Raw genomic sequence first — 21,595 nt, forward strand, 5'->3', positions numbered from 1 at the left:
ATTTGTTAAAGAATATTAAATAATATCTGATAATTGTTATTTACACAATGTGGGAGGGTAAAGTCAGTTATCTTAAAACACTAAATACATACATATGAATAAAAAAAAGTTGATCGCTAAATATTCATCGCTTCGACGATAGCGATGAGTTTTACGCTAAATAGCGACAGATTTGTGGTTTATTGATCTATCTGGGTCTTAGTGAAACGGGCCCTGATATTGGTTTTAAATATTGATGAAATAAAGGTATCTACTGCTACAAGGCCTATTTAGTGATTCGCTAATTCAGAAAATCATCAAAAAACATCAAAATTCAGTTTTTTACACCTTTTAGTAGCGTAGATGTGCTAACATTAGTAGCATAGATCTGCTAACATGAAAATGTAATTTATAGAGAAATTAGCTCCATGTATTTTGAATGGGGCTTAAACTTTGTTAATACTGTTGTTTTCCTCGGTTTATTGCCAAATTTCGATTTTAAAAGTACCCAAATAACAAATTTAATGACTCATCCTTCACTTCCTTTTAACTTGTCCTCAATTTTAATTTTTGTACACTCTCGCTGGGATCAATGAATGGGCTTTAAGTAGCTATCCAGTGCTGATATCAATTTTGATGGCAGTAATTGCACTAATTCGCTATCAGTGTTATAGCAGATGACTACTTCATCAACACCAATATCAGCAGCAGTATTCATCAATATCATGTATGCACTGTCAGCGGTAGATTAGCTACTTCATTCTCGTAACCACGGTCCAATTGTCTTATTTTTCAAACACTTTCGTTAATTAAAATATCCTAAATGTCATTTCTGGATGATCGGCGACCAGATTGAGAAATTCTTGTGGTTCTCATATACCGTAAAACCTCGTCTATAAGCATATAGAGTGCTTCTAAAGAAAGCTAAATTAACACAGGCAACATTATGGAATTTGAGTAAATAAATTACAGATCCAAGCATATACAAACAAGTATTATTGTAAGACCAATCTATTGTATTGGCATATTTACGCATGTATCGTATTAATTTAGCTTTCATAAAAAGCTCGCAGACGAGGTTTTACGGTATTCCACGATTATTTTATACAAATCCATAATCACCTCAATATGACATTTCCGTGCTAGAAATATACTTAGCACTTTCTCAAACAAAACTGTCATTGACGTCATCATCATCATCATCTTATCAGTCGGCTGCGGAGCAGGCAACCACAAGCTTCCCCAAAGGTTATTGCACAACTCCATTCTACTTCTTTTCACTGACATATTCAAAATATATCTCGACACCAGTCTCATAACCACGGTCCAATTGTCTTATTTCTCGTACACTTCTCTGGATCTACTAATGTCTTTTCGCCATGATGTTCAATAAACTTAGAATATTCAGTTAATTTATCTCTTAATAGTGATGTCATTTGTGGATGTTCTGCTGCCAGATTGTGAAGCTCTCGTGGATCTTGTTTAATGTTAAACAACAGTGTGTAGGGGTTCGAACCTTCAACTTTTGTTGATTTTATTGTGATGTTCATTTCCGGTGGTGGGATATGCAAGCCACGATTGACGTGAAATTTCACATTAGCCCCTGTGGAGAAATGATATTATTCACATAGCATTTAGATGTTCACAAAATAGAATGCCAGTTCACAAGATGAAGCTACATGTAATAATAACAGTGCTTGGCAGAATTCCTTAGCAACTAAAACTTCCATTCCCATGTGACGGTCCATGCATGCAAAACGTCCTCACTGCATAATTATACATCTCATACACTACCACATAATTAATTCCGTGCACACTACACATCGCAAAGTTTGTGCGGTGTTTTATCAAGCGTTGGTACCAACAAACTGAACGGCACGGTTAGGCTACTGCTTGAGATGGCTTCGCCGCTAAAAATACAAGTTTTTGGCATTAAACAAAATTATCCTGTATTGCTATAAATTGATTTGCCTTTCGCCTCTGTCGTCAAAAACACTCATCAAGAGACATACTATATGCTTGTAGGTGGAATTCTACGGTATTTCTAGGAAAAATGATAAAGGTGTTTTAGGCCTGAACACATTTTAATCTTTACCCAGGGTAGCAGGCGCACATAAACGTTGAAAAAACAGTGCATCTGGCCAGATTCGAACCGGCGACCTTTGTATTACTTGTCAATTGAGCCACTGAGGCACACTGAAGGTTTTAATCTATAGGTAGTAGGTTTAAATGCTGTTCGTCGCATTCCTAGCAGAAGGCATCAGAACTGCATATTTTTAAAAGAAATATACAAATTCACATAATTAATATGGGGATGGAAATTATATACGTATTTCTTGAAATCAGTCTATAAATAGGCCTATAATTATATTCACCTTAATAACTTTTCCTTGAAATATTATATTGTTTATTGAAGTTCATAATACCTTGTATATCGCCGAGTTGTAGCAATTTCCAATCCCCAACCCGTATAGCACCATAGACACTTTGATGTTCACTTACAACTACGTTGTGTAATAGTTCTTGTCTTGGCGATGCGTCACCTTGGCTGAAACAGGAGTATAATAACGATAACAATAATAATGATAATGATAAATGGTAATGGTAAATGGCAATGGTAAATGGTAATGATAATGGTAAATGGTAATGGTAATAATAATAATGGTAAATGGTAATGGTAAATGGTTAATGGTAATGGTAAATGGTAAACGGTCAATGGTAATGATAATGATATTAAGAAGAAGGAGCAGCAGAAGAAGAAGGAGCAGCACGAGCAGGAGAAGGAGTAGGAGAAGAAGAAGAGGAAGAAGAAGGAGGAGGAGGTGGAGGTGGAGAGAAGAAAAAGATCAAGGAGGAGGAGAATAAGAAGAGGAAAAGGAAGAGGAAAAAGAAGAAGAAAAGATAGAAAAGGAAAAGGAAGAAGAAGGGGAGGAGGAGGAGGAGAAAGAAAGCACTGTGTAAACAATATTACCTTAATGTAGACCATATATTGTAACCATCCAGTGTTAGATTGTCTATATTCGCCTTCCCTAAATAACCTGCAACAGTTGGCAACCAATCCACCATTCCCATTAACTCCCGGTTTTCTGTTCCACGAACTTGTGGCATCAGGAGAGGACTGTGCACAAAGGCGGCACCTCTGATTCCACCCTCCCAATCTGAACCTTTACCGCCTCTTAGCGGCCAATTTGAGGCCACTGTTGGAGTTCTTGTTGGATTGAGAAATTCAGGATCTTCATAGTCTTTCAATGGTCCACCATTATCTAAAAATAAATCAAACACATATGTCAGCAGTCTACATGATGAGAATGTGTAGGGTAGGGGGTGTGGGGTGGGGGGTTATAATGTGAGGGTGTGTTTGTGTATGGAGGTGCATTCGTCGTCTTGTCATTTTTGGGGACAGTAACGAGTTTGGTACGCACATTGTGGAGACGTGTATGGGCATACTTGGGCAGAACTTTCTGGATGTTAGACAAAATAGCGTTTTACGCGGATCCTCGGTCAATGGTAAAGAGCACACTGTTAATTCCTCAATTGTCATGAAAATGCAGTGGGGTGTGTTTTGATGTGTAATAGCGACTATTATATATATGTGATGCGATCAAGCAAAATCAGTCGGAACTCGGAAAGCTTCGGAAATATTGATTTTGAGATATAGCCATATTTCCTTTTGTTTCCTGTTGTTTCGGAAACTCTTTAATTGCTCATATTTTTGGAGCTGGTTGTTATTTCAATGGGGTTTTCTCCAAAATGCAGCCTTTTAAATGCTTTTTACTAACCCAGTACAGAAACCGGAAACTTAATTTTTCCGAGTTCCGGCTGATTTTGCTTGATCGCATCACATGTGTATTGGGTGTAGAAAGTTTGGGAGCGGGGAACAAATTGAGGATATGATGCATGGGCGAAAAAAAGAACTGGGAACTGCATGCTGGCTTAAGTTTCCTTTTAAAGTTAAGTATGCCTCGTATACCGTACGCGTAACCTTTGAAAGTCTCAGATAAAAAATGTGTTTCAGAAGAAGAAAAAAAAAATTACCTGTAGAGAATATAAGTACGGTATTATCCCACATGTTGTTGTTTTTTAAAGCTTGCGTGATATTGCCGATAGCTTCGTCCATGCAAGTCACCATACCGGCGTATATCCGTCTGGTCGGGTCCTTAAAATGTTTATTTATGTGAATATATTTCTTAGGTACATCAAACGGTGAATGGACAGCTTGTAGAGATAAAAATATGAAGAGTGGCTGTAAAATAACGAATTTTAGTTAGTCAATAGAGGCATAAGCATCAAATAATGGCAATCTTAATGACAGTTTCATTCTGTAGGCTATTTTCTAAAGACAATAATGAGTTTTAAATTGCCGTGCGTATTTAGTGCTATTCAGGGAGTTCTATAAGGGTTGAGTGAGTTGGATTTATTGGCGCATATCGGTTGCTCATGGAAGAAAGCACAGTTTTAGATACAGGAGGACATCGGAGAACTCGGCGGAGAACCAGTGATATTTCCGCTCATTGGTTAAGTCGCTCGGATTTTACCCGGACGACCGAGAAATTTCCCAGTCGACTGGGCCCACTCGAATACTGATAGACATGGCCAACGATACGCACGTGAAGTCATCTGGGAACGGCCGGAGCTCGAACCGGGGACCTCACTCACCTCAAGTTGTGCAAACGAACCTTTTCCTTCCCTCTTCCCCAATAATTATGTATAAACTATACCGAAATCGCATCATGATGGACGATAACCCAGTTTCCAAAGTGTCAACCAGAATATCATTAAAGAATATATATAACATAATCTACTGACAACACCCAGAAAGCATGATTTATTCAATTTTAGGCCTAATTGACTTTACGAATAAAGTAGGTCTATTTTATTTTTGATCAAGGGGAGCGTGGTCGAGCAGTTAAGGCGTTGGACTGTAAATCCTAGGGTCGAGGGTTCGAATTCTGAGTAGGTCCGCTTGAGCTCGGCTGGCTCTTTGTGTCCTTGAGCAAGGCACTTCACTCTGCTTGCTTAGTGCTTCGGAGGGCACTTTAAGCCGTCGGTCCCGTGTACATGTATTTCTGACATTTATGCAGTGTGTACGTTGAAGACGGCTTAAAGTGCCCTCCGAAGCAAAGCAAGTAGAGTGAAGTGCCTTGCTCAAGGACACAAAGAGCCAGCCGAGCTCAAGCGGACCTACTCAGATTTCGAACCCTCGACCCTTGGATTTACAGTCCAACGCCTTAACCGCTCGGCCACGCTCCCTTGATAAAAAATAAAATAGACTTTATAAAATACTTTATTCGTAAAGTCAATTAGGCCTAAAATTGAATAAATCATGCTTTCTGGGTGTTGTCAATAGATTATGTTATACGTATATTCTTTTATAATGATATTCTGTATACCTCAGTTGCGTTGTGCTGTTCTATGATATCCATAGTTCTACGTGCAAATATATGAGTTGAATATTGGCCCTTGTATTCATATGCAATCCGCTCGTTTACGTAGAAATCATAGCCGCTATAATGGCGTCCATTTTGTGGCCATCCAATAGTATGGTCATAATAAGTCTCACTTCCTGACAAGAAACCTGCGGATGAACACATGAAAACCAATATACATAAGCTGTGCGGTGTGTGGCTGAGGGGGGAGTAGGTATAGTGTAGTGTGTGGTGGTGGGGTGTTTTTCTATTATGTGCAGATTATATATAATTCATTCAACATTTTATTTGAGGCGCAATAGCAAATAAACAAAAACCTTATAACACATAGGCCTACACAAACAAATTAGAAAACGTATAATTAACGCCCCCCCACACACACACATTTGAAAGTTATATAAATTCTCCTGCTTTCTAACGATATCCTTACAAAAATAATATTTGTGACATATGAACACACACCCCCCTCATAAATAACACAAATACGCACATTTGCCAACCCTTACACCCCAAGCACACCAACCCACCCCCAACTATACTCTTACCGCAGTCTAAACGAGGAGACAGAAAAGCATAGTGTGTGATGTGTTTGGGTGTACACACTCTACATACAAAACGAGGAGTTTTCACAGGAATGTGAGGAGGTGTGTGAGGAGAACTTAGCACAAATACGACGTACAATTATGGAACTCCTCGAATTGGAGGCAAAAATGCCAGAAAAAGACGTCATAACCCCCCTATAGGGTTCTCCACTTTGAGAAGCTCCTCGAATTACTGCTTTTTGGGTCTAACCTCCTCGAATTCCTGTGTTAGTGTGGGGTGTGTCGGTTTGTAAGCGTGTTTGTGTGTTTGTAAACACTCAACTCCTGGTTTCGCACGCGATACAAACGCACACACCCCGACACACCAAACACAATTCATCAAACACGTTGGGGTGTGTTCATTTGTAACAAATATTATTTTTGCAAGGATTACCTGAGACAGGAAAGAGCACTTTAGGCCTACTATCACATTTGCTTTATATATGCATATAAAATATAGCAGCACACCCCCACCCAACACCCACTCACCCCCACACACAAATTTACCAAACATGTATTTCATATAACACATATAAAGGTAATTTGATTAGTAAAGTGCTCTTTCCTATCTCCGGATATCCTTACAAAAATAGTATTTGTAACAAATGAACCCACAAACACACTCACCATGCACCCCACTCCATACTGAAATAACACAAATAAATAGGCACTATCTACACCACACACCCAAACCCAGTCACCTGCACAGACCCTTCACCAAACCTTTTTCACTGTGCTGCTGTATTAGTACAAAGCAAAATTGATAGTAAAGTGCTCTTTCCTGTCTCAGGTTATCCTTACAAAAAATCTTTTGACAAGAACACCCCGACACACTTACAACCGATCTACCACACACTAACACACTAACACAAATACACACCCCACACCCAAAATCCGTCAATGCCTACCTAGGAACGAATCAAAGCCACGATGAGTGGGAGTACATTCCCTTCTTGAGTATCCCAGGTGCCACTTGCCAACCAGATGAGTAGAATACCCAGCATTCCTCAGTACATCCGCTATTGTAACTTCACTTAGTGGTAAGCATTCATCATATTGTGGTTGAAGGATTTGGCTAATTCCATTTCGCATCTGTATAATGTTTGTAAAAGAACACAGAAATACAAACTCATTTATAAATTTGAAGATTTGTTTTTATTTTTTGTTTTTTCGTTATAGAAAACATCAGAGGTCTAATTAAGGGAAAGGGTCCTGTCAGCAAAATAGTCCAAGGGCCTTGCAGTAATGGTGGAAGCAGGCTTAAATTAGGTGAAACTCCGCTTTTTTCGGGAGAGTCGATAGGAGTTTAGTTCCACGGTATTTTTAATAGAAGAAATCAAACAATTAGAAGTCAATATTCCAAGAATTTCTTTACTTTTTCTTTATACTATTTCTTTTCATACGCATGTGTCAAAATGTTCGTTTTTATAACAATTCGAATACAGAATGCTTTTCACTGCCTAGGATGTTTCGCTAGGTCCACATCCATTGAGACATATTAATTATAGACATTGATATATTTTTATCTATAAGTAAATTTTTATTCAGAGTTGCTCATGATCCAATTCTTTCGTGTAAATAAATGGCATATAATCTACTCATTCATTTCACACTTACATATTTTAATACGGAACTGTTTAAGGGTTGACTAAGTATTGTTGGTCGACATAGTCAAGGCAGCCAAAAAGATAGATTTTCATTGTCTATAGATCATTATGTTATTGAAAAATAACACCTTGATGTTTTGCAAAAGTTCAGCCTACAAATCATATACTGTGAAAACCTGCTTGATTTACAAACGTTTTGTGGTTTCAGTCCTCTTGACAATATAACTCAAGAACCACAGGACCTACAAAAGTATATGCAATTTTTGCCAAAGCTCACTTCTATTCGCAGGATGCTGCGAACTACCAAATCGCAACAGTTGAAAATGGTTATACTAATTAATTATTACTAACATTAAGTCTTTGGAAGACTGAATCTCAACAATTCACACGTCTGAAGAAGTTTACTTATACAGTTTTTTTTCCCAAGAAATCATAAATTTCGTTTTATTTGATTTATTATCGTTATATTAGCTTAAAATTAATATTTAAATGTTATAATACGTTATTTGAAGAAAGCAAATCAAATTACTTTCACATCTATATTGTAATTTGGTCATAATATGAGTATACAAAATACTGTGTGCAAATTACCGAATGTTCACACGGCAGCTATTGCACTTACCCACTTCTGGCACCGAGCAGTCGACTTACATTGTATGTTATGAGAAATAAGCATTTGGTTATCAAAGAAAATAATAACTCCCCAATCTACGTCTACGCCCAAGGTAAACATATTGATATAAACATACTATTAGTATATACTTTATCATTAAATACAAACATACGTACTAATTTAAAAAAAATACCCACATTCCATTGTATTGCACACACCACTACATCGCACACCGACATCGCCTGGCTAATAATTACTTGGTACACCAGATATACTAAAATCAATACCCGGGATCGATACACGTGAATGTGCTATGCACGATTTTGATATTCAGACGAAAATCTTTGGATCCCGGGGTAGTAAATGATGAATATCTCCCGTAAATGATTTCGTTTAAAGAAACCAGATGTGGTTCCTTGCACGTGAATACCGTAGAAACCCGTCTATAAGGAATAGAAGCGACTGTGATGATAGCATATTTCACGCTAGCGCCCTCCACAATATTATATCATTATGGAATTTGAGCAAATCATTTACCGACACAAGCAGGTATACAATGTATTATTTTATCTTTATTTCGCATCTCACGAGCATAGCTCACTTGGCAAGGCATAAGACTTTGGTTCTTTAGATCGGAAGATGGTGAGTTCGAGCCTCATCACGGTCACACAAACTTTTATAAACAAAATATTGTTCAAACTTTTCATTTATATTTTCTTGCATTTTCTAAAGACTCCTTTCGTGATCATTTTTTTTTATTTAGTTTAATTTATTCTATTGTTTTTCTTTTATTGTTTCTTTTCTTTGTCTTTTTTTCTTGTTTAATTTTATTTTTCTTTATTTTCTTTGATTCATATAATATTGGCAGGATAAGGAGAGGAGGGAACTAAAGACCCATTCAGTGATTTGCTCATCCGGACGATCGTAAAAATCATCAAAATTCACCTTTGTCATTGTCATAGATGTGGTAACATAGCCTGCTAGTGGTTCAGCAGAAAACCGTGTGACACATAATATATACATTTGGCTACATTTTATTATACGATAAATACGAATTTATTAAACATGGTAACAAATATTCTCTAGCAGATCGGTTATACGATGGAACTGGTAGGCATAGGCCTATTATAAATTCGGGATATTAAATATCTTCCTGACGAGACAGATCTGCGCATGTGGTCAAAGACGATTCCTTACTAGCCACAGACCGTCCGCTGGAATTAGTTGAATCGCTATTCGCCACTTGCACAGTTCCGCCATTATGCACTATATGCGGGAGAGCCTCGAACTGGCAGCATACATGAAAGGAAGAATTACGTAACCTTACACAGAATGTTATATGACTGGTTCAATTCCCATTCATGTATGCTGCCAGTTCGAGGCTCTCCCGCACATAGTGCATAATGGCGGAACCGTGCAAGTGGCGAATGGCTGTTGGTCGGACCTCTCATCTCTCCACATCGATTGTGACCTATCCCCGACAGTGGCGTACCGTGGCCGCCCCAACCCCGGGGGCTGAAGAAGAAACAATTTTGCCGCCCCTTCCTTAACAGCCCGAAAAGGTTGACCCAATTTTTTCACGGTCGTTTGAAAAAGTGAAGAGCAAAAAAAACAAAAAAAACAAAAAAACAAAAACGGTTTTAGGCGCTAGCGCCCTAAAAGCAACCTTTTTTCAAAAAATTTTATGCTTTTTCAATTTTTTGCGCCCTTTTTTATTTGCTAATTCGTTTTGCTGCCCCCTTCGTTTTTGCTGCCCTGTTTTTGCCGCCCCTTCTTCTTCCGCCGCCCCTTCGTTTTTGCCGCCCCCTACTTTTACCCCGGGGGGCTGGCGCCCCAAAGCCCCCCGCAAAATACGCGCATGCCCGACATTGCCCTTATGAACTCACATCCTCCTGTTTTATTTCAATACGCTGGCGAAGTTACGTAATAATCGGATTAACTACCATAGCAATAGGTGAAAACAATTTTTTAATATACCGCGTTATACACTGATACGTTCAGGCGGTACCTCTTCATTGAACCATATCATGCTGCACCTGTAAGATCTTTGAAAAGACCAGTATTGTATTCAATCTATGATTGCAGACATACACAGTACAGGTGATGAGTGTAACCTGCTTGTAGCGCAGCGCGATTTGTTCAAAATTGTTTTCACCTATTGCTATGGTAATTAATCCGATTAATTACGCAACTTCACCAGCGTATAATGGCCGAATAAATTCTGACCATCACTTGGCTTGTTGGATTCGTCTATACTACAATTCGCTGTCGAAGTGACGTAATAATCGCAATAACTACCATCAAGCAGATTGCACTAATCACCCGCGTATGTCACCAAACATAGATTGAATAACACTCTTTTCATAAATACTAATCTTACATGGCGAGTGATTAGCATTTCTTTGACAACTATGGTTTAATGCATAGGTGCCACGTGAACGATGAAGTGCAGGGCTATATATTCGAAATTGTATTCATCAATTGCTATGGTAGTTAATCCGATTAATTACGTCACATCGACAGCGAATAGCCTATAGTATGTTTTCAAGTGGAACCAAAAATAGTGTATGTCCATTGCTAGCTATGGTAATTAATCATGTTAGTGTTTACATCACTACTTCGGTGAAGACAAGAGAAGTGTGCCTTCTCTACCAACGCCTGTGATATAACAGGTGCAAGCGAAACAAAATTGAATGACCAGAATAGTTTCCTTTGTCAGATGAATTGATTGAAGTTTTTGAAGACACTCTATTCTTGATGGGACAATAGATTCAAATATGGAATAATTATTATTCCTCATCTATTTTTTTTTATTGAAAAAACTGCAATTGTGGCAACAGAACAATATTTATTTTGATTTCATTTCAAGTAGAAACAAAATCGTGCTTAAGCCAAAAACGCACCCTACCTCAAGAATTGGGATGGCACAAAGGTGCAACATAGGTTTTTATTGCAAAGACGAGGACAGACAAGTAGTTACAACACATCTGTCTAACTGTGGGTTTCGCTATTATTTAGAATAAATGCTTTTACTAGTTTCTATAAAACCACAAAATTACTAAAAAACTATAAAAAAACTAAAAAAAAAAAAAAACGCACCTAAAATTAAAAGTAGAAAGGTAGATTTGAAGAAAGATAAAAGAACATGTCAAAAGTTAAAATTAAACGAGAATGAAAAAACGGAACCGGTGCCCGGACCATGCTCTCTTCAGCATGTCTTCAGTTCCAAAGTCTGACGCTCTATCAATTGAGCTATACGATCCTGATAATTATACGAAACAGTCGTTATTATGTCAATACAATTGATTGGTGTTACAACATACTTAGATGGAATGCATAGCCACCCAGTGCCAGTATATATTTGCTCAAACTCCAAATACAACAAGCAACCAATTTTATTGAGGGCGTTTCTTAGGTATATCCTTGTAGACGGGGTTTTACGGTATATGTGTTGAACAGATATGATAGTCGTTAGCTTGCGTCTTGAGAAAGAAGCTTGCGTCTTGAACTAAAAAACTGACAATAATTCTGATTTTATATGTGCCGAATTATATCGCAGTGTATAGGCCAATCGTGGGTAGTCTAAAAGCATATGACCTATGGCGTACCATGCTCGACTCACACACAGCGAGGTCAGTCATCGGGCAATTGTCAGTAGCCTTAAAAAGATGTCCTTCGGTCCATTATGCGTCTCAAAACTATTAAACAGGTCGGAACAAAATGGCCATGTGTGGCGGTGGATTACCTAACATGGCGATTTCTGCCATGAAGATATCGGGGCGATGACACTGTGCATCGTCAACGCATCCGTAACCCCTACCCAAACCAACAAAGTTACAGTGCTCCTGGAGCACTGTGTGTTGACGACAACTAAATTAACCTACAGAGACCTACTAGTTTTATTAACCGCGAAAATTTACTAACCGCTCTCGTCCACCGAGACTGTTTGACTTTGTTCTTCTGGTTACTGTTCTGAGATTTCACTTCTTTTGGTTTCTTAGCTTTGTCAAAGGACCATTTCTGATAACCGCACTTCTTCAAGTTTAATTCAGAAGAATACAAATGTTGAGACAAAAGGACAAGTAGTTCTTCCGGGGTAGTTCTGCTCTACGTTAAAGGAACTTCCGAAGCCCTACGAAGAATTTTTGGCACCTGCGGTATCAGAGTTTGCTTTAAACCCACTCAAACTCTGAGGCAGCTACTTGTCTCGCCTAAAGATAAAACATTGTTCAGAATCCTACATTGGTGACGGAGACTGAAAGATTGATAATTGAAAACCAGATTCTCTGAACACCGTCGTCCGAGTACTACCTCGTCGGAAGTCTCCCAGCACATCCACATTGAATCCCCCGGCCACCAAGCTGATTTAGACGAGGTCAAAATCCTTGACCGGGACGCTAGATACTTTGAAAGGGGTGTGAAGGAGTCAATTTACATCAGAGTCAACCAACCATCTCTCAACCGCGACGGGGGCCGATACAAGTTACCAAGAGTGTACGACCGGGTTTTGGGGTCAAGTGTCCAAAAGGTCACTGATCCCAAACTTGGGTTGCCAGTCTCCAGATGAAGGTCAAAGTTGTAGTTTTATATTATTAAGAAAATTCTCTTCAAATATCGACGCGCTTGCTGAGAGCTGCATTAATTGGTCGGGAGCAGTTTGGCTAAGTTGTCGCCGCTTACACAAACGGTAAGGCAGTGAGACCATGGGTGTAATATATTGAAAACTCGTCGGACCCATGATTGGTAAAAGAGAGCTTATAAATTTGGAAGATGTCTCATTTCAGACAAACCATCACCATATGCTAATTATGGTCAGGGTTTATTGACCCTAACCCTAACCCTTAACGTAACTCTAACCTGATAGTTTGTCTATACATCTATAACCATAGATTTATGGGAAGTGGAAGGGAAAATATCTAGAGAATCGATGGGTCTGCGTGTTTTGGGTTTATTGATAATGGTATAGACTACATTACCAGTCGTTATACACGGATCCAAGGGAGGGTCTACCAACTGACTTACCACAACAGTGACAACTGACAACACTATTAAAAATACACATTTTACAGGATTTATACATTCGTAGAAATGCATGCACTTTCCTTTTTTGTTCTATATCAATGCGCTCTATTTTTTTATGGAAATATGACAATGTTGTTTAAACTGACCTGGTATCTCCCGGTCATGAGTTGAGCTCTGGATGGAGAGCAGAGATTAGCAACATAATAGTTTTCTAGACGAACCCCGGTTGTAGCTAATTTATCTATAGTTGGTGAAATAATGTGTGAATTATGATATCCGACATCATTGTAGCCTAAGTCATCCGCCAAGATGAAAATTACGTGAGGGCGTGTTTCTCTACCTTGCTGTGGATAGTAATAATGAGAGTAAAATAATTATTTTAGTATTTCGTCAACATGTATCGTTCATGGAGTTTAACTTATATGATGCCAGTACAAAACAAATGAAACAACCGACCGTTACAACGGGATTGAATCCGGGACCTCTCGCACCAAAGACGAGGCAAAGACCTTAACCAGTGATTCACGCTGTATCATCATACTGCAGTTACTGTTCATTTTCCTATATACACAATACACAGTGCTCTCACCATTCACGTGTGACCTCTACAAACAGTGTATGTTAGAGGTATAGGCCATTGCCTAGTTAACGTCACTGTGTGAAAAATAACCGGCCAATATTTGTTGTACTCTCTGAAATTCTAGAAAATATAGTTTTGTAACATGTCCTAAATTTTAGCTAATTTAGATATTTATAAATATTCGCACTTTGGTGTTTTAGTAAGGAAGGACACGGCATGCCTGCAAAATCCCCTGTGTAAATCGCATGCAACTTTTAGCGACTATCACTCACTTGTAGACCGCTTTCTTCCAAAGGGCATTAAAGCTAAACCACTTGACGGATATTTTTTGTACTTACTGTCAATCAAGAATAATGTATACATTACATGTAGGCTAAAAACTGAGTAGGTGGGGCATCTGCAAATGTTCGTACTTCCCTGATATGTAAATGACAGATAACAGCCAAAACAGCTCCCATATCTGTCCATAACTTTGGTCAGTGCAGCGAGACAGGGGATTTCAAGTGGGTGATTATTGAATGGCAAGTGCCATATTTGGGCATAAGTGCAGTCCACCATTCAATGTGGAGGATAGACTAGACTTTATCGATTGATTTTGCTGGAGCAATTTCCTGTTAACCAGGTTTAAGTAGGGCCTACTGCAAAGGTCGAATCCTGTTTGCTGTGCAGTATAACTGCACTATGTATATTTTACTTACACTAGCACTATCCGTAAATGATTCAGTCCGTTCCTGCTCGTCCACTTCCACGTTATCAAAGGTTGACCTAACAATACCTTTGATTCTGGTTCTGTTGTCTGAAAAAGGAATAGCAACGACGCGAATGATTGATTAAGAACTGGACCTTATGACCATCATTCACGAGGAGGAGGATCAATTTGAGACAGTGTCTATAGGCCTATCAATTTGTTTTAAATTCTAAGTATTTTGTGTATCTGAATGACCTATGACCCCTCTGTCCAATGGTTTCCAAAAGTGGGTAATTTTGATCCGTCACTATGATATTGGGAAGACATGTCCAAATTTGGTGTTTTGGTCAATTCGATCATGTGACTTACGACGTGTCGTAGGCCTACATGTTAGACGGAAACACATCCATGGGATCATCTTTGATCAGGTGCGTCTGCTAATTGGATCTTTCCGTGACACTCTGCCTTACAGAAGGCCCCATGTCACATGGGAAAACACGGTAAAGCGCCCAAAACCGACAATTGCTGGACATTACTGGAAATTGCGGGAAATGATGCTAAATTGTGATCGATCACTATGAATCGCGTTAAATTTTGATAAATCACAGTAAATTGAGGCAAACTTTACAAAATTGTTTCAAATTTTGGTTAAACGGCTAAAACCGCCAAAAATCATCATGAAATCTCCTAAGAAAGCTTAAAATCTGCAAAATGGCTGGAAATCACATCAGTAAATTGCTGAAAATGATGCTAAATTGTGCTAAATTTTGATCAACCACAGCAAACTGAGGTAAATTTTGCAAAATTGTTTCAAATCTTGACCAATCGGCTAAAATCGCCGAAAATCGCCAACAAATTTGCTAACAAGAATAATGTGCGGTTTTCCCATGTGACATGTGGGCTTACAGAAAACCTAACAAGACATATTATTTCATGAGAAATAAAACAAAAATGAGGAAAGGATATTCCATAGACCTTGCTTACCTGCTACAAAATTGTTGTCAGCCGTTAGCGTTGAATAGTTAGTGACGACCACAAAAGCCAGGGTTAGCATCAACAAAGTGAGAAGAGTAATTGTATAAGATCGTAATTCAGGCATCATAAACTCGAGGAAGAAACAGGCAACAAGTCACACGTACTTTGGAACCTTGGCATCTAAAAATAAGAATACGGTACGTACATTATAATCGTTTTTGAAATAAATGGAGAGAAAAACTCAATAGACCCTATATAATCAAATTTTCCCATCAAAGAAACTCCGTCAACTTTTGCAGTGAGTTGCATTATTGTAATATTTTCTTATTATCTTATTGGAGATTACCTAAATAATTAATATACATGTACAATGTAGTACCGGTACATATGAGATTACCTAAATAATTATGTAGCCGTGAATAAATATGTACCAGTACTACATGTATATTAAAATATACCAGAGATGTATCGTTCGAGTCCGGACTCGGACTCGAGTCCGGACTCGAGTCCACTTTTTGTTGGACTCGGACTTGGCTCGGACTCGGACACTAAAAGACTCGGCTCGGCTCGGACTCGGACACAAAAGGACTCGGACTCGAAGCCGAGTCCGGTCCGAGTCCAGTCCAATTAAATCCATGCAAAATGTGAAATGATCAATCTAAAAATGTCAAAAAAGATCTCCAATTTGTTGACTTTACTTATTTGAACATTTTCCAAATTAATTGGGGGCTGTCAAATCTGTGATCTGTCATATATCCTACACTCTAATGACAGCCTATTCATTTTTTTGAATAGAAAGTCTATTCATTTTTTTATAAATAGAAACTCATCAATTTGAATAGATCCCTTATCATTTTTAAATCGAATCATATCGTTTGTAGACCCTCCCTCGGGTCCGTGGAGAACGACTGGTAATGTAGATTACATAGCATTAAAAAGACCCTCCCTCGGGTCCGTGGAGAACGACTGGTAATGTAGATTACATAGCATTAAAAATCAACCCAATACACGGACCCTCCCAGTCTGTAGGCAATTTGACTTCCAGCTCCCACAAACTGCTGGAAGTTCACTTTACGGATTTGGAGTCACGCAATCTTTCTATATACCACGTCCATGTTTTCACTACATTAACGTTTGTGTAAGCGACTAAACAACGATATTGTATCCGACCAATCAACGCAGCTTGGCAGCGCGGGGATATTTGAAAAGGCTTCCCTAGCTAAATAATGTGCAAACATTTGCAAACCGCACGCGATAATGTACGCAATATGGACAATAGGCCTAAGTCCGAGTCGAGTGGTTGCCTTTTATTATTGCGGGTACCATGGGTCTATCAGACGCGTGCCACTTGAGCTCAATACCTCTCAGTTGTTGACAAGTGTCCCATCCGATCTTGCGTCACATCCCGCGGCATAGCTTTGTGCTACCATATTTGAATTGAAACAGGGGCGCCGGCGGGGCTTTCGTAATTGACATCGGAATCACCGTGCTTTGTTGAACGAATATTTGGAAGTGAGATCTCTAACAGATTGGACCAGTCTCGGAATCAGCGCTCAATGGACTTTCGCGTTCACTTATAATACGAGTATATTTCTATATTGCTGCATGGTTGACTGTGGTGGGTGTAATTAGTGGCGTCGATTTGTGGATGAAGAGGAATGGGTTTTTGGCATTGAAGAAAATAAGGGGGGGAGTTGGCATTTTTTTTCATAAGGCATTACGTAATTATTTATTGTTACATTATCCAGAGATGGAACCGAACCGAGACTGGGGGAATCAGCGCTCAATGGACTTTCGCGTTCACTTATAATACGAGTATATTTCTATATTGCTGCATGGTTGACTGTGGTGGGTGTAATTAGTGGCGTCGATTTGTGGATGAAGAGGAATGGGTTTTGGCATTGAAGAAAATAAGGGGGGGAGTTGGCATTTTTTTTTCATAAGGCATTACGTAATTATTTATTGTTACATTATCCAGAGATGGAACCGAACCGAGACTGGGGGCCAGTCTATATCGTTTGATGCGATTTAGTATCAACATCGCAGAAAACTTTGAATCGACACACTCATCAAAATGACGTCAACGATAATGAGGGATTTCATTGGTCAAAAGTACGCACGCTGCTGTATCCGGGGTCTTGGTCGGCCGCCATTACACATTTGTACAGTACGGTGGGGACATAGGCACTAGTAAGAAATCCACTTTTATTGATATATTAATCTAGCATCTGTATTTTTGTGTTCATTATGTTTTAAAAGTACGTTAGAATCTCAGTTGAAATAATAGGAAACAAAACCACGGGTGAAGAACACAGGGCAAACGCTATTTAACACCATAGATTTTATATTTTCAAGCAAATACATTATAATTTTCTGCCATCCTCTTTTAAGACCGTAATTTTATAGATAATTTCTGTAATACGTGTCACCATGCTATCAAATACACTCGATGGCTATTTAACCCACAGTGTTGAGTCGTATAGTGTTCCTCTCTTAGCGTGAAGCGGACAAGAGATGACGCATTTCCCCAAATTAACATGACTAGAATTTTAACCAGATTCTAGTCAAATAGATTCAAATAAATTGAATGGATTCTAATCAACTGCAACTAGTAAACTATTCATTTTTTTGATATATTACGTATTATTTTGATAAGGATCAAATCAAATTTGAATAGTTATCTAATCATTTTGATTAGATAACTTGTAAAAAAATGATTAGTTCCCTCATCAAATATTTGATTAGACTCTCCGTATCATTTTGATTAGATTCTAGTAAGTCACCTATCGATACGGCAGTCTAATCAAATTTGATTAGTTTCTAATCATTTTTGATTAGTTTGTTTTAAGAGTGTACATATCCAGCAAATTATTTAGATTTATCTGTCATTTAGCAGAATCATAATTATTATTGTTATCATTAAGTAATGAAATAATTGATAATTAATTAAATGTATAATTTGGAATATTTGGACTATAAAAATATCTAAGAGTTTTTTCATGGAACTTTCCCAATCCATTAAAATTTAAGAGAGAAACATGCACATGCACTGGACCCTACATCTCAGCTCCCACTCAGTAAATTGGTAGGTCCATGACAGGGCTACGGTGTCTGTAGTTTGTGTGTGCTCACTGCTCACTACTCACAGCACATTTGTGTGGGACAATTTTGAAAAGATGTTTAGAATTAAAGGTGAATTTTTGTTTGTTAGTATGATTATTATTATTATGGTGATGATGATGATGATGATGATGCAGAGATGCCAACATTAACATCCAGAAAATAGAGACGATTCAAACAAAAAATTTCAAAATTACATGCAACCTCAAGGGCACAAAATTTGCCAGAAATAGAGAGGTTGCCAAATTTGGGTGTCAAAATGGATAAAAATGTTTACAATAATAGGGAGCCTCCCTCTAAAATGTATTTGAATACATTGCAATTCATTTACACATCTTTATGCTTCACACAGCCTAGTGACATTTCTCTTGTCCCGAGTTTACATGTAGTGTGCCATACACACACAAATACCCCCACATGACTGCTGTCTGATACAGGTGGTCTGATACATGTAGTTTTTACCTTCAGGAGTTACATGTAGCTGCTCATGGGTATGGGTCTTTGAAGTACTGTGTGTACCATGTGTAGGGTGGGGTGACCTGGGTTGAGTCTTTGAAATGTCAACTGTGTGGGTTGGGGTGGGGTTTGGTAGGGTGGTTGTGTATAGGGAGAGCGGTGTGTGGTGTGGTGTAGTGAGTGACCTTTGACCAATGACCTACTCTTTCTGCAATTTTATCATCAAAAATGCCTTAAAATTATGCGGAAACTTTGAAATTGTCTTTTTTTTCAGCAAATTTGTATTGTAAATTTTCAAATTAGAAACAAAATATAAAATTTTGCTCCATTATTTGGAATAATGACCCATTTTTTCAAAATTTTATACAAAAATGACCCCCTTCTTTCAAAATGTTATACCCAATTAGGCCTACTCTAGCTTTTTCATTTTGTTATACCCAATGACCCATTTTTATACAAATTCCTACTAAGCAAGACAGTAGGCAGATATAATTATGTCACATTCAAGTTGAATGACCCCCCACCCCCACATCCGGTCATGGACTCTGACCGAGTCCGGACTCGAGCCGGACTCGAGTCCGACTCAGGTCTTATTTTGTTGGACTCGGACTTGGCTCGGACTCGGCACCCCGGACTTGGACTCGAGTCCGGACTCGGACACAAAAGGACTCGGACTTGGCTCGGACTCGATACAAATGGACTCGGCTCGGCTCGGACTCGGACAAGCTGGACTCGGGTACAAGTCTGAAATATACATTAAAATATACATGTAGTAGGCCTACCGGTACATATCTTGTCCATGTAATATACTAATACATCCATAAACTCATTGATGCCACAACTGATGCGCAAGTACTCCAGCGGAGGTCTTCTGCCCCGGGTCTTCTGCATAGTCATGTAGGCTTATATTATTGGATGATGATGATGATGATGATGATGATGATGATGATGATGATGATGATGATGATGATGATGATGATGATGATGATGATGATGATGAAGATGATGATGATGATGATGATGATGATGATGATGATGATGATGGTGATGGTGATGGTGATGATGATGATGATGATGATGATGATGATGATGATGATGATGATGATGATGATGATGATGAATGATAATGATGATGGTGATGATGGTGTCGATGATGGTGATGATAGTGATGATGATGATGATCGGATGATGATGATGATGATGATGATGATGATGATGATAACATTAACAATAGTCTCTGTTGCAATGTGAGAAATTGTGTGCCAAATGATTACATTCTTAAGGGGGTACTACACCCTGTGGTAAATTTGTGACTATTTTTGCATTTTTCTCAAAAAATAATAACACAGTGGTAACAAAAGTTATGTATATTATTGGGGCAAGGAAAGCAATTACTACACTGAAATTTCAGTGACTCAAGACAAGCGGTTCAGTATATATGATAGGAAATGAGGTACATCCTAGCGGTACCTAGTCACGATTATCGCACTTTCAGTTTCCCACGCGTTTGAACGGGAATTGGATTGCGTACTTTTTCGATGTCTAGTGAGCAAATTTTTCAATATTTTGAGAAAATGATGTCAAATTTTCTATTCTGTATTGTTTGGTAATAATGTCTTTTGCCAATAGTATGTTTAAAGTTGTAATTTTGTGTTTTTGATCGCAAAGATCAGATATTTTCGTTCCCGATTCGAATTCTGAACCCTTCGCAAGGGTGCCGATTTCAGCAGAACTTTGACGATAATTTTGCCTTTTTGGACACTAAAATGCTTTCGATCCTCAATTTTGTTTCAACCGAGTCTTAAATTAGCAAGCACAATACGGTTGGTACCACTTTTATATACATTGATGAAATTTTAAATATTTTTTTTCAAGTTTCTAACCGGCGCAAATCGTTAAGTGTGTATTTCCCATTGACATCCAAAATGGGAAATACGAGTCTGATGGACATAGGAACGGCGTCCATGAGACTCGGCGAGTCTAGCGGTACCTCATTTCTTATCATAAATAACGAACCGCTTGTCTTGGGTCACTGAAATTCCAGTGTAGTAATTGGATTCCTTGCCCCTATAATAAACATAACTTTTGTTACCACTGTGTTATTACGGTTTTTGAGAAAATGCAAAAATAGACACAAATTTAACGAGGGGTGTAGTACCCCCTTAAATTCTCGCACTTACATTAATTCTTAATTCGTCAGAAAACTAAGCAATGTATGAAGCTATGTCCTTTTGCGACCCATGGATAGGCCTACACATCGTTGTAAGATATGCTAAAAGAAACAAAATTTACCAAAAGCTTAAAGGCAAATAATGCAATGATGTATGCAAAGTAAAGTTGATTTAGAAATGAATAATTGCATAAAATTTACCAATTTGGAATCCCGCCCCGATCCCGCACACAAACATCAAGGCATATAGGCTGTGTGATCCGCTCAGCATTTCGAAATTAACAACAAACTGATAAAATAAAGAATAATAATGTGAAAGCTATTGTTTTATGAATATCGAATATTTAGAATATGATATCATTATTACCTGAAAATCGT

General features: G+C 38.4%; 1 protein-coding gene across 2 annotated transcripts; it reads right to left on the reverse strand.

The window, feature by feature from the left end:
* Window positions 1-513: 513 nt before the first annotated feature.
* Window positions 514-21,291, reverse strand: LOC140145876 (arylsulfatase B-like). 2 transcript variants are annotated; one of them, XM_072167585.1, is made up of 10 exons: window positions 21,228-21,291; window positions 15,481-15,651; window positions 14,507-14,604; window positions 13,375-13,572; window positions 6,895-7,078; window positions 5,370-5,554; window positions 4,015-4,222; window positions 2,951-3,242; window positions 2,406-2,527; window positions 514-1,582 (listed from the first exon to the last, which is right to left on the reverse strand). In XM_072167585.1, the coding sequence occupies exons 2-10, from the start codon at window positions 15,596-15,598 to the stop codon at window positions 1,293-1,295; spliced, it is 1,695 nt and encodes a 564-aa protein (XP_072023686.1). In that variant the 5' UTR covers window positions 15,599-15,651; window positions 21,228-21,291; the 3' UTR covers window positions 514-1,292. The 2 variants fall into 2 exon arrangements, with proteins under 2 accessions (XP_072023686.1, XP_072023678.1); XM_072167577.1 differs by having other exon boundaries at window positions 15,472-15,651.
* Between the last annotated feature and the right edge of the window lie 304 nt (window positions 21,292-21,595).

Source organism: Amphiura filiformis, chromosome 1, assembly GCF_039555335.1.
Source record: "Amphiura filiformis chromosome 1, Afil_fr2py, whole genome shotgun sequence".
Lineage (NCBI taxonomy): Eukaryota > Metazoa > Echinodermata > Ophiuroidea > Amphilepidida > Amphiuridae > Amphiura > Amphiura filiformis.